The 13,763-nt window shown below is 45.1% G+C and overlaps 1 protein-coding gene across 1 annotated transcript in view; it reads left to right on the top strand.

Annotated features, from left to right (window-relative positions):
• The window catches only part of TANC2 (tetratricopeptide repeat, ankyrin repeat and coiled-coil containing 2), a 120,890-nt gene that overhangs the window by 93,557 nt on the left and 13,570 nt on the right, over positions 1 to 13,763 (top strand). Inside the window, exons 16-20 of the mRNA XM_062507951.1 lie at positions 5,758 to 5,866; positions 7,249 to 7,371; positions 8,343 to 8,579; positions 10,443 to 10,628; positions 11,499 to 11,592. Of these exons, the coding sequence (XP_062363935.1) occupies positions 5,758 to 5,866; positions 7,249 to 7,371; positions 8,343 to 8,579; positions 10,443 to 10,628; positions 11,499 to 11,592 (749 nt within the window). The remainder of the gene's footprint in view (positions 1 to 5,757; positions 5,867 to 7,248; positions 7,372 to 8,342; positions 8,580 to 10,442; positions 10,629 to 11,498; positions 11,593 to 13,763) is intronic.

The following is a 13,763-nucleotide window of genomic DNA, read 5'->3' as shown; positions in this document are numbered from 1 at the left end:
CAACTTTTCCACTTCCCATATGCCTTCCAGGAAAAAAAAAAAAATTGATTGCATGAGTTGGAACCCAGTACATTTTGGAATGTAAGAAGAATAGGCAATAACTCAACAAAATGAGTGTAGGAAACTTAGCATATGCAAATTCCACATCTCCACTATCTCAAGACATTAGTCAGAGAAACATGGAGTGATTTGTGTTGAAAGGACTTCAAAGCCCATCCAGTTCCACCCCTGCCATGGCAGGGACACTTTCCACCAGACCAGGTTGCTGCAAACCCCATCCAACCTGGCACTGGACTCTTCCAAGGATGGAGCAGCCACAGCTTCTCTGGGCAACCCGTGCAAGGACCTCACCATCCTCACATGGAACAATCTCTTCCCACCATCCCATCTAACCCTGCCCTCTGGCAGTGGGAAGCCATTCCCCCTTGTCTTGTTACTCCACTCCCTTGTCCAGTGTCTCTCTCTTGCTGTCTTGGAGTCCCTTTCTAATCTCATGCAGAAATCAGAGGTCAAAAATAAATTACTAAAGGCATTGGTAGCAAGCTGGGGATCTGTAACGGGGATTTAGCAGTGCAGTGAAGTGACTTTTTTACAGGTTTTCCTCTGAACTGCAGTCAGAGCTGCAGCTGCAGAGTCAGTTGGAAGAGACAAGGAGAAAAGGCAGGCAGATTCTAAATGGTAACAGATGAGATGGAGAGCAGATGTGATCACTGCCACCATAAAGGACATCAGGAGAGCAGCTCATTTGCACTGGCTCATTAGACATGCAAACCTCAGCTTTGGGTTGAAGCAGAGGGTTGAATATATTTATTAAGTTACTGTCCTCATAAAATCTGCTCATTTTTCTTTTCTTCTGGACATAAAACTTCTGTCTGCTGGGCCATTTTCACATCTAAATGGAAGAAAATATTCACGGAATAATCCATCCTGTGGCACTAAGCCACCAAGAAGAGAGGAGTGGAGTTAACCAGAAAGTGATCAAAGAAAGAAATGTTACTGAATTTCTTCCTGTTATTTTATTCCTCAAATATTACAACTCACTTTTAGAGCAAAATCATCTCCCATCAGTGCAGCAAAGAGTAGCCTTGACTGTTTTGTTTGAATTTTTTTAATAATGTGAATTCCTTCCTAGTTAATTTGCAATTACAGCATCAGAGGGAAGCTACATTAGGAAAAAATCAATAAATCAATTTGAGGGGTAACCTGTTCCTTCAAGAGAGGCTCCTGGAGCTGAGCTTGGCCCTTCTGCAGGACAGACTCCCACATATCCCTCTGCAAGGGAAGAGGCTCTGGGCTTTGTCAGAGCACACATCAGACTCTGCACTGCAGTTATGACACTACACTTGGCAGAGCTGAATAAAATGTGAATACACATCTTTTGAAGACCAGATTCACTGGGCACAGTGTCAAATCCCTTGATTTTGGATATTTTTCATGGGATTATCTGGAAGAAGGGAGATGTGGGTGGGTGTAAATAAGGGAATTAGGACTTCAGTAGGTTCAGAAGTGAACAGGACTGATTCTCATTTATTTTTTGTTTGTCTTTTACTCTGGTGCTGCAATGACTTAACACTGGAATATTTTTAAACCCTTTAAAATCTTTTTTACTGGAAGAGTTTTGATGATGCACAGATCTGGAAACTTCATATTTTCTTTTGTATTTAATTATTCTCCTTCACTGCTCTTTGGTCACACCAGTATTTTATCAGCAAAACTTTGTCCTTTTCCATCTGTGACAGGAGGAATGGGGTCACCTGGGGTCTGTGCTTGAGGTAGCAACATCCTGCATCATCTTGCTCCTCACCCAGAGCTGTGTGTGACTCATGTTTGGGTAGATAAGGGAGCAGTTGTGTAGAGATCAGATCCCACATCTATTTATAAGTGCATGGAGTGACAGGACAAGGGGGAGTGGATTCAGACTGACAGAGAGTAGGTTTAAATTGGATATTAGGAAAATATTCTTTCCTGAGAGGGTGGTCAGGACCTAGGACAGGGTGCCCAGAGCAGCTGTGGCTGCCCCTGGATCCCTGGCAGTGTCCCAGGCCAGGCTGGACAGGGCTTGGAGCAGCCTGGGACAGTGGGAGGTGTCCCTGCCCATGGCAGGGGGTTGGACTAGATGGACTTTAGAGTCCCTTCCAACCCAAACCATTCCATAATTCCACATAACCTCATGTGCAGCGTTCTCCTAGAAGACTCTCTTCTCTTAGAGCTGATGTAGGTGTGCACTGGTTCATGCTGTGTAGGGTGTTGGAATGACTAGAGACTCATTTTTATGTCTTTTTTGCATATATATATGTGTGTGTATATATATATCTGCTTACACATACATAATTGTGTATCTATACCCACATTGTATACATGCACATGCGTACACGCACACGTATCTGCCCAGCTAGGCAGACTCCTGACCATTGCAGGAGTTGATACAAGCACAGAGAGCAGACTAAAGCTGCAGGAGCTGAGCTCTGAGCTGGCAGGGCTATTAATTTTTCACAAAAAAAAAAAAAAAAAAAAAAAAAAAAAAAAAAAAAAAAAAAAAGTCTTACATTAAAAATGGGAAAATCTCTGATGATAAACTCTGCAGTGGTGAAATTCAAAGCATATCATTTTTCACTGAGCTCCTTGATGTAGAAATCATTACTGCCACTCTGCTGTATTAAAGAAAAAAAAAAGAGCCTGTGCTGTTGCAGTCTGGTTTAGTTTCCAATTAATGTTGACAGAACAAGTATTTATCAAGCAGCTGAAAGCCAAGGTCTGGGAATCACTGCAGAGGTAACGTATTACTCATGAATACTGTACTTTATTCTGGAGTAGTTCGTACATGCCTTATTTATAACACCAAAGTCATGTCTGTAATTAAATGTAGGTAAATACCCTTCCAGCTGCAGCTGAAAAGCAGTTTAGGAGCTGACTGTGGAAGCTGGACTGGTGTGTCAGGAAGGAGCTGCACTTCAGCTCTTGCTGCGAAGAGCAGGCAGCTCAGAAGGTTCAGGATCTTCAGTTCATGCTTAGGATTAATGCAGTTACAGATCCATTCAGAGCCTTCCTAAACATTCTGAAAGAGTTCTTCACCAACAAGCAAAAACCTGGTATTATTTGCTCTCCTGTGATGTGGGACACAAAGGCAGAGCAGTGTGGCTGAAGAGTCCTTGTGTGCAGTCTGGAGCAGGAGAGGCAGCTCCTGATCCCTACCTGAGGATCTCTCCAGAAAGGGAAGGAGCTGATGGCCCTGAATCATGGAATCATAAACCTTAGAATGGTTTGTGCTGGAAAGGAGCATAAAGGCCATTCAGTCCACCCCCTGCCATGGGCAGGGACACTTTCCACCAGACCAGATTGCTCCCAACCCAGTCCAACCTGGCCTTGGACATTTCCAGGGATGGGGCAGCCACAGCTTCTCTGGGAAACCTGTGCCAGGGCCTCAGCACCATCAGGGTTTTCCTAATGTCTGATCTATACCTACTGTCTGTCACTTGGAAGCTGTTCCCCCTCGATCTGTCACTCCAGACCCTTGTCCAAAGTCTCTCTCCATCTCCCTTGTGGGTGACCTACAAGTTCTTGAACTTGCACCACCACCCTTTGGCTGGGGGTGAACACCTTGGCCCCTCTCAAAACCCCTCGCAGCACTGTAAATCTGGTCACTTACTGGGATGGACTGAGTGTAATTCCAGGTTTTCATAATCTGGCTGAATGGGGCCGAGTTCAATCCAGCAATTGCCATTCAATTCAACTTCCAGCAGTATCTGGCAACACTCAAGCTGTGTTTCCCAGTCACTTGTTCTGATCTGTTTCCCCTTCTTCCCCATGGACATTCCCAGAGGATAACCAGTGTAATGATCAAAAGCATTTGTCTCTGTCCTCTAATAGGAGATCTGATGTTCTCCCATTCCAAAGAGGGGGAGAGCCACATGAAGGCAAGGCAACAAGCTGGGGTTAACTCAAGGTGCTGTAACCACTTCCAGGGCCCTTCTGTTCCAGCTTTTTATATTTCGTCCCTTCTCTTGGTGCTCCATTGAGAATTCTCACAGCACAGATGCATGAGATTGGAGGCACTGCCCTGTGCACTAGGGCATCGTGGTGGATTTTCAGCACTCAGCTGAGGCATCAGAGCTGTGTTGTGATGGGCAGAGTCACCATCTGGAGAGGCTTTTCCTGCAGTCGGGGAAGCATGGAGCAGTGGGATCCCAGCATGGGCCGTGTGCCAGACCAAGGTGTGGAGAGCATCTTGACAGGCAAAAAAGAGGGTTTTCTCCAATTTCTTTTTATGGCCAAGTCACACTAAGAGTGAAAGCGCTGTCAGTCAATAAAAACCTATGTTTTGTTTTTCATCCCACTCCCCCAGCAGGCACATTCCTGTCCTCCCAGCACCACGAGGGCTGACAGGGCATCACTGGGCTCTGCTCAGACAAATCCATGTGGTACCAGTCCAAAAGGAGGTTCACTGGCAGGGCTCAGGGGGCACCTGGCACCTTGCCAAAAACCTGGCCAGGGCATTACAAGTCATTCACTTTTTTTTCTGAGTTTATTTTGAGATGGACAGTAATTCACCCTGAATGGGGATGAACTGGTAAATCTCCTGTGCTGTGAGTGCTTCTGTCTTGTGTAATATTTACTAGATCTTTGGCCATCCAAAGTATTTCTTTGCTTTACCAGACAGGGATGAGCTAATAACATTCCTGTCCTTAAAAGCCCTTTTAAAGCCACAGCTGATAAAATATTTTATTTTCCTTGGCTAGAATGGGTTTGATTGCTTTTAGTGCAGTCACATTTTTATGTACTTCCAGAAATTAAGTGACTTAAAAGGACTCCCCTGGGAGCAGCCGGGGGCTTATGGAAGAATATAATTTTGTTGGTAAAACCAAAAAAATCACACAGACCTCTGAGGTCCCAGTGTGGAGCCTCTCTGGCTCCTGCCCTGCTCACTGCATCTCCTGCTGTGGCATCCACATGTGCCTGGGGCACCTGCAGGAGCAGGTATTTGCTGATTTCACCCAGAAATGGTATTAAAACTTCACACTTTAGCAACATCTGTGGTTTGTGTGTCTCTGGAGAATCATCTTCTCACATCTTTGAGAAGATTCAGCCATGTTGAGCTTGCAGTGTTACAAGATGGAAATCTGTAAGTGTTTAAAGGTTAGAAATATTAGTAAAAATCACCTTTAGCAGCAGAAATTGTTGTCTGCTTTATTATATTTTTGCCTTAAACAGAACTTGTTGTGTAGTTCAGTTAATTTGCTGTGCTTGTCAATCTGGTAGGGCATTGCCAGAAGCATCTTTATTACTGGAAAAGCTGAAGGAGGTTTTTAGAAGGAGTTTTACAAAGAAATAAAGTTGTTTCACGCAGGGTAGTAAGTGCAGGTGTCATTTAAAGGACATTTTCTTCAAAGTGTGGATATTTTAAATATGATATTTTCTAGTGACCTTCAGGTTAGTTACATGCTTGGCAAATGTAGTTCTCCTCTGTGAAATGACTATAAAAGTAACACTTCAGCTTTCATGACATTGGACTCTGGTGTTTCTAAATTTACATCTGCTCAGAGAAGACATACTGGAGGTTTTTTTGCTGTCTGCCGATGTCTGGGGGGTTTTGAGCTGTCAGTGATCACCAATAAAAAAGTAATTAAAAGCAATAAGTTGTTGGTTTACAAGGGAGAATTCAGCCACCTCTGTTTCCCAAAGCTGGATGTGGATTAGGCTTTTTGTCCTGAAAAGTTGGTGTAATAACAAATAATAGCATATTTTTTCTTCTGATTTTAGGAGTGGCCACACACTACTTGCCTTCTGGTTTTCCCGACAAGAAGGAAAATTAAATAGACAGCAAACTATTGAACTGGGACATCACATTCTCAAAGCACATATTTTTAAGGTAACAAAAAATTCCAATGAAGGTTTGCACCAGCTTCATCCACAGCACTAGCAGCACTTGGTCTCGTCTTGTTGTGGGGTTGGTGTAAGAAGTGTGATTGCTTGAGGCTGCTGAAGAGTGTGGAAGTGAGCTTTTTAGAAAATTGGCAATGGTATCTAAGAAATCCTAAAAATTAAACCCTCCTTCAGACAGTGAATTCAACAGATAGCCTCCTTACCTAAAATTGCTCTTCTGCCATAAGGTGCTTCTTGCCCTGAAAGATGACTTCCTGTAGCAGCATCTAGAAAAAAGGAAATCTTTTAAACAGAGCGGTTTCGAAGGATCTGATGCAAAATTTAGGTTGTAACAGGCAAATCTGATGGTTATTGAAATTGGCTGATTGGTCCATCTTACTATTCACACAGACATTTAAGACCTGGGTAATTGAAAGGCAAACTGGGATGTGAGTATCAACATGAGCCATAAACTAAGTATCATTCTTTTTTGGGATGATGATTCCCACACATCTTCCTTCAGAGGACACAAATCCCACCTTGTGCTTCTGGTTTTGTTCCACCAGCATCATCCCAGTCCCACAAACCAAAACTGGGACTCTGCTGTTCTGCAGGGGTGGAAGTGGCCGCCTGGCGTGCGAGAAAGCAGAAATCAGGGTTTGCATATCAAAACAGAATTAAATGTGCAGTTAAAGATGCCTGTGCAGTTTCCATGGAATCAGCAAGCTTTCATGGGAAATGAGGAGCAGAATGGCAGCATTCAGGGCATGCTCCTGGCAGGGCTCTGCTGGAGTCACCATTCCACCCCTCTGCTCATCCATCCAGCTGTTTGCTCCCATCTGTCAGCTATGGGGAAATTATGACTCCTTCCACTGGAAGGAGAAACCTGCTTAACTATGCTCTGCCAATCAGGGATGCTGGAAAATGTCAGACCTTCGATATATTATGTATAACCTGATCATGGACACCAACTGGAAAAGTTGGAGGCAATCTGGTACAAGATACCAGGGTATATTGCTCCAGGCTGTGGTTGAAAGTTCCTGAATTTCCCTTACTGTGAGTAGATATTGTGTACTTTATTTAAAAAGAAAAAAGCAGCAGTCTGTACTCCTTAACATGGCATTTTGGGAGGGTGTTGAATGGATCTGCTTACTCACAGTTAAATCCTGCATTTCCTAGACCTTGGAGATGGCTACATTACCTTTACAAGTCGTCTTCTGCAAGCTTTTTAATTGATTGTGAAGGTCAGATATGACAAATTATCACATTATCTTGTGTGTAGTCGTTGCTGTCCTGAAACTCCTTTGAAGTCCAGAGACCCAGGAGGATGTGCCCAGTGTAACCGAGCAGATTTGTAAGCATGGATCTAAGTTCCTTTCTCTTTTTCAGGGTCTGAGTAAAAAAGTTGGGGTATCTTCCTCCATCCTGCAAGGGCTTTGGATCTCCTACAGTACTGAAGGTCTTTCAATGGCTTTGGCATCTCTGAGAAATCTCTACACACCAAATATAAAGGTACTGAAGGAGGAGGGGGAGAGCTGGGGGGTTCAGAATTCACACAAGAAGCTCCAGCAATAGGCAGTGATCATGCAGAGTATTCACTGGAGCCATGTCCAGTGTCCTAGCCAGGCTGAGCAGCTTGCTGGGTGTTTGTCCTGAGCTGAGGAGAGGCCTTTTGCCAGTTGAGGTTTTTTCACCATTTGGGGTAGTCTGTCAACTCCTCTGCTTTGACCAGGGATCTCCTTTTCATTGCAATGAGCAAACAGTGAGTTTGTGCCTGTACAAAATGGAGTTTTTCCTTCTCAAAGATGTGGAATGAGACAACTGACGCTGGAGCTTGACATGTAAAGGGCTTTGGCTTACATAGGCATGAACTCTGAGGTGACCCCAAATCCAACAGCCTGTGCTTATGTGCTGATGCAGGCACTTCTTTTGGATTTCAGACAGAGGTACAGGTTTGGAATTGTTTTCTCACATGGAAGGATGCTTGTTCTAGGTCCTTCCCACGCAGGGAAGGTGAGCTCAGTGTCTGTCCCCGTGTCCCTTCCTTGTCACTCTCCAGCATCAGGTGTAGCCTTTTCCACCGGTGCTGAGTGCAAAGGGAGCTGTGTAGTGGGACAGCCAAAGCAGCCCTGGAGAGGAATCCCATGGGAACAGGGCTGAGTCCAGCTCTCTCCAGCTGTGTGCTTTGATTCCACATCCCCGCCACGTCCCCAGCTGCCGCGGCAGGGCTGGAGTGACTTTGTTCCAAAACAAAGAGTGGCTGCACCCTTCAGACCAGTTCCTAGCCACTGGGGAACTGGTTAAACTGCTCCATCTGCATCAAATGGGACCATCTCTTGGGCAGATGTTTCTGTGCAGCATTTTATGTCCTTTGCTGTTTGCTGGAGGCGTGCTGAGGGCCCTGAGGTGTGCTGTGGTGTCCCCCTGATGATAAACTCCTGTCCTCCCGTAACGCTCAGCCGACTGCTCTCCTTCCCGCGCAGGTCAGTCGCTTGCTGATTTTAGGAGGTGCAAATGTGAATTATCGGACGGAAGTTCTCAACAACGCCCCCGTTTTGTGTGTCCAATCTCACCTGGGATATGCTGAGATGGTGGCTTTGCTCTTGGAGTTTGGGGCCAACGTTGACGCTGCTTCAGAGAGCGGCCTGACCCCGCTGGGCTACGCAGCCGCCGCCGGGTTCCTGAGCATTGTGGTGCTGCTGTGCAAGAAACGGGCCAAGGTAAAGGAGCCACACTGCTCCAGAGCTGATCTTCACTGCTCCACGTTTGTTCAGGGCTGGGTAGGAGCTGCAGACCACACGTGGAACGCTTGCTAGGAAACATCCTCCAGCAGATGAAGCCAGGAGGCTGCTCCTGGTGTTGTTTTTTTCTGCTAAAATGTAGTGGGTTTAAAAGTCTCACATTGCCACCAACTCCTGAGAGTCAGTAATTGGGGTCTGGAATTCAGGTCTGAGGTAGGAGCTGCCTTGTGATGCTGCTCTGGAGACCTGCAGAAGGATGTTCTGGGGCAATCCTTGAACCTCACAAGGTTAAAATGGCAACATTGCTTTTCCAGTACAAAACATTCTTTAAATACCTCCTTGAGACACATTTTCCAAACATTTTCATCAGCCTTGTCCTAGAAGAATCCTCTTTGTATAGCTTTGTGATGAATATTCAGAGTTTTAATTGTATATAATAAGTCAAGTTGAAATACTTAGTTGAAGAAGAAAATTATGCTGATTTTTGAAGTGGAGCCTCCTGGAAACAATTTGTGGTTTCTCTATATCTTTAATTTCAGCTCAAAAGGCAATATATGGGTTTGTGTACTTTTGGTATGGATGTCAGGATGATTGAGGGACTGTTTAGATGTTGCTGGGTTGTGTTGTCTATAATAATGTGAGGATGGTATGAAAGAAAAAAAAAAAAGAATTTTGCTTTTGTTGGATATTTTGAGATAGTTTAGTGACAGAAGTCCTGCCACTCATAGTTTTCCTTGAATATCCCTAACAGTGCTGACGAAATACCCCAAAACACAGTTTGATATCGTTTGAAGACTGAGATATTTGCAGAACATTGCAGTATTGATTACTGCAGGAGCTGAGAAAGGACAAATGTTGATATATTATTAATGTGGATGTGTTATAATATGTGAAATATTTCTCATTTGTATTATATAACTGTAGTTTAGTGGTCAGGCCCTGGCACAGGGTGCCCAGAGAAGCTGTGGCTGCCCCATCCCTGGAGATGTCCAGGGCCAGGCTGGATGGGGCTTGGAGCAGCCTGGGGTAGTGGGAGGTGTCCTGCCCACGGCAGGGAGTGGAATGAGATGGTGTTTAAGGTCCCTTTCCACCCAAACCATTATGTGATTCTCTGAATTAATATTAGTAAAAATATGCTAATATAATAATTATCTATATTTTTAATGATGCACAGTACACTGCAGAGCACAGAAGGAGTTAACCAGCAAGAGGATGACAACTGACCTGCCTTTCTTGTGTTCTCCAATTGTCCCTGTTGGGACAGTATCTAGAAATCCCAGTTGATGTATTCAGACATCAAGTGGAAATCATGCCCCAAAATACAACCAAATAAGTTCCTCCAGGGCTGTCAAGCACTGTCTCTAATTTCTATTGATTATGCCTGCACTGGGTTTGTGTTACAGTGTCTGACTGCAGGCTGAGGCACTTCTGGGGCTCTCAAAAGAACTGATACCTGGGAAAAAAAACTGGTTTTCCTCTTGTAGATATGGCTAAAGGAGATACCAGCGTGTATGATTTCAATGCACAAGAAAATTTTTATGCTGGACTTCAAGACACAAAGGAAAAAATATTTTTGTAGTCTTTGAGTCTGCAGAAAACTGAAGAAACCTAAAAAAAGTAATTGTATCTTCCCCAAAGCAAACATTTGTGGCCAAGATAATGCCAGAGCCTGGGACATTGCTTTGGAAATGTTTGTCTTCTGGTTATGGAAGTGATAGTTTACCAGAAAAACGCTCATTTTGCTCATGTGGCATTATTTTGAAACCAGGATTGGAAACTCTGAAGAAGCAAAGAAGTGTTGGTCGTGATTTTGTTAACTGTGTTTTTTCATCTCTTTTCAAGGTGGATCATTTGGACAAAAACGGGCAGTGTGCCCTGGTCCACGCCGCTCTCAGGGGACACTTGGAGGTGGTGAAGTTCTTGATCCAGTGCGACTGGAGCATGGCTGGGCAGCAGCAGGGGGTGTTCAGGAAGAGCCACGCCATCCAGCAGGCCCTGATCGCCGCTGCCAGCATGGGCTACACTGAGGTAGGACCTGCTCTTCCTCTGCAGGGTGGGAGCCCAGGGCTTGGCCCTTTCCTGCCCGCTCACCAAAGAATGTCTGGAGGTGGAGTGCAGAGTACCTCTGTCCTGCTCTTCCTCCCTGTCCCATCCCAGTGTTCACAGATCCCTGTGGTCTGGGCAGGCCTCCAGAAGAGGAAGCATAACAAGCCTTTGAGTTGTCAGAATAAACTTTTGGAATAAACTTTCAAGCTGGGATAAGATGGATGGACGCACGTTGCCTACACCGCTCCTGCAGCGCGGGTGGGGCACATGAGAGCACGTAACTCTGGCCTGTGTGTCAGGGGAAACAAGAGCCAGAGAGCTTTCTGCTGCCATCCTGACAAACATTTATGACAGGGGAAATGATACATAGAATAATTTAGGTTGGAAAAGACCATTAAGGTCATTGAGTCCAACCATTAACCCAGTGCCAAGCCCACCACTGCCACTAGTCCTGCCCACAGAGTCCCAGCAACCCATGGCAGCCCCTGTTCCTTCTTCTTTTCCTTCGGAATGAGTTTCTTTCCTACCAAATACCTCCTCTCAGCCTCACCTCCTCCAGGAGATGCATCCACTGCACACACCAGGTCATCTCCAACAGAACAGACACAGTTCACACAACTGACCCTACCAAGTCTCATCATGTGCCATCATACCAAGACACTTAGTTGGGTTTTGTTTTGCTTGTAGAGGGCAGCAGGTTCAGTGATTAATCTCAGGAAAATTATTTCCTTGATCTCAGGGTGCCAGGCAGAGACTGGTCACTCTGTGTATTCCAAGCAGCTCGTGTGATGGTGTCAGCAGTTCCTGTATTGCACATTCGAGTTCATGATCTGACATATCATTTTGTTTTAGATTGTCTCCTACCTGCTCGATCTTCCAGAAAAAGATGAAGAGGAGGTGGAGAGAGCCCAGATCAACAGCTTTGACAGCCTTTGGGGAGAGACAGGTGATTTCTGTAGAAACAGTGGCTTCCCTTCCCTTGCCTTCCCTTCCCTTGCCTTCCCTTCCCTTGCCTTCCCTTCCCTTCCCTTCCCTTCCCTTCCCTTCCCTTCCCTTCCCTTCCCTTCCCTTCCCTTCCCTTCCCTTCCCTTCCCTTCCCTTCCCTTCCCTTCCCTTCCCTTCCCTTCCCTTCCCTTCCCTTCCCTTCCCTTCCCTTCCCTTCCCTTCCCTTCCCTTCCCTTCCCTTCCCTTCCAACAGGTAGCTCTGATGTTCCCACCCTGCCTTTTTCCATCTGTGTTGTCCCACACCTCTGCCCCCAAGAATGCCAGAAGCTGGGCTGACCAGACATCTGGGAGTTTCTCTGTCAGAGAGGGGTTTCTGAGTAACTGGAATAATTGGGAATGTGGATTTTTCATTGACAAATCACACACAACCTGGGGAACCATCTCAAAGGAATATGCACTTACACATTAAAATGGGTAGTAGGTAAGATGGAAAAATGAACAAAAATGAACCAGTCATCAAACTGAGCAGCCTTTTGTCTACATAAAACAAGTCTGTAAGTTCATACAACACTCAAGATTCTCTTTCACATAACTGCATCATTATTATTATTATTATTATTATTATTATTATTATTTTCCCAAAAGTAGATAGAAAGTTTAAATAAATTTGGAGAGAAATGTAGCTTTCCACCTAAAAATAGCAGTCTGCTCTGAAAATCTGCATCCTGGCTTGTCTGGGTTTTGAACTTGTTGCTCATGTTTCATCTGCCACAGAGCAGAGCTGAGTGCCTGGCTCGATGATATCAGCCTGGTACCATCCAAATGGCAGTGCCAAGTGACATCATAAACGTAGGAATTGCTGACAGCACGCTACAGCCAACTCCAGATGGAGTATTTCCCCTGGGACAAAACTAATCTCAAAACCCAGCAGAAAAGTGTCTGAGTCACTTATGCTATCTCCATCAGAGATGGAGGTGCAAAACATCTCCATCAAACTGTTTGTCTTGCTGCCAGGCTGTGAAACAGATACACGTGCAGGATAGGAGCAGTTTAATGATTCCTTCTCCAGATAAAGTTGTTTTTTCTACAAGAAAACACAGCAGCAGAAGCAGAATCCACTGTTGCAGATCCCTGGTGTAGGAGGCAGTGGTTTCACATTGCTTGCTGCCGGAGATGAGCACATCCACACCTGAACCTGCTCTCAGGCTCTGTTTGGGCTGTTTTGAGAAACACAGCAGTTGTTGTGTGGTGTTCATGCCAGGACTTGATTACTGCACGGTGAGTAGTCCTTCTGGCACTAGTCCTCATGGAGATGCTGCAAAATGAGCATTGCTGTTTACCAGTGCAGGATCCTGGTTCCTGCTCCTTGGCTGGGCTCAGTGGACTCCCCTTGGTTGTGCTGGGCCATGGGAGCTCTCCAGCAGACAGTAAAACTTCAAACCAGCCCATTTTCATCCTCCTCAGTTCCTCCTGCAGGAGCAAGGTCTGGCTGCTCAGAAGCACAGGAGCCTTTGGGCTTCTCTTGAGCTGGAGCTGCCAAGGGCAGGCTGGAGACAGGTACCCACACCAGTTGCTTGGACCCTGAGGAGCAGAGTGGCAGGAGTGTCACTGCAGGAAGAAGGGGTTGCAAGGGAAAGTGGAGAAATTGTGGATCACATCATCCTGTTTCAGTAAAGTCTTCTCTCAAGAATATTTCCTAACAAACACCAAACACTGGAGTGATGTACAGTATTTTCATTGTTGCAAACATAAGTAATTTTGATGTAAAATATCTGAAATTAACCTGCAACATTTCAAGTGCAGGCAGGTTTAGAAATAGAACCCAGCAGCCCTGCATGCCAATCCCTCTGCCTCCTTCTATATTTATAGCTTACGTTTAAAACCCACATGGATCTGATTATAGATTTTGCAGAATGTTCTGCTTGTGGCAGCAAAATTATTTTTCTTTTAACTCTTGGTGTCTCTCAACCCCAAGAGAAGAAAATTCAGCCATAATATGGAAGAGAATTGGGAATTAATTAAATCCTCCAACATTAACAGTGTTGCAGTTGGAAACCCATCAACACCTTGTAATCAGCCAACCCACAGAAATGCACTTCAAAGAAAAAACAAGCTACATCAGTCAGAAATAGACTCCCACCTTCTGCTCTAACTCCTACCAGAAGCAGCAGA

Source organism: Cinclus cinclus, chromosome 24 (assembly GCF_963662255.1).
Source record: "Cinclus cinclus chromosome 24, bCinCin1.1, whole genome shotgun sequence".
NCBI lineage: Eukaryota > Metazoa > Chordata > Aves > Passeriformes > Cinclidae > Cinclus > Cinclus cinclus.
This window is presented reverse-complemented; position numbering and strand designations above follow the sequence as displayed.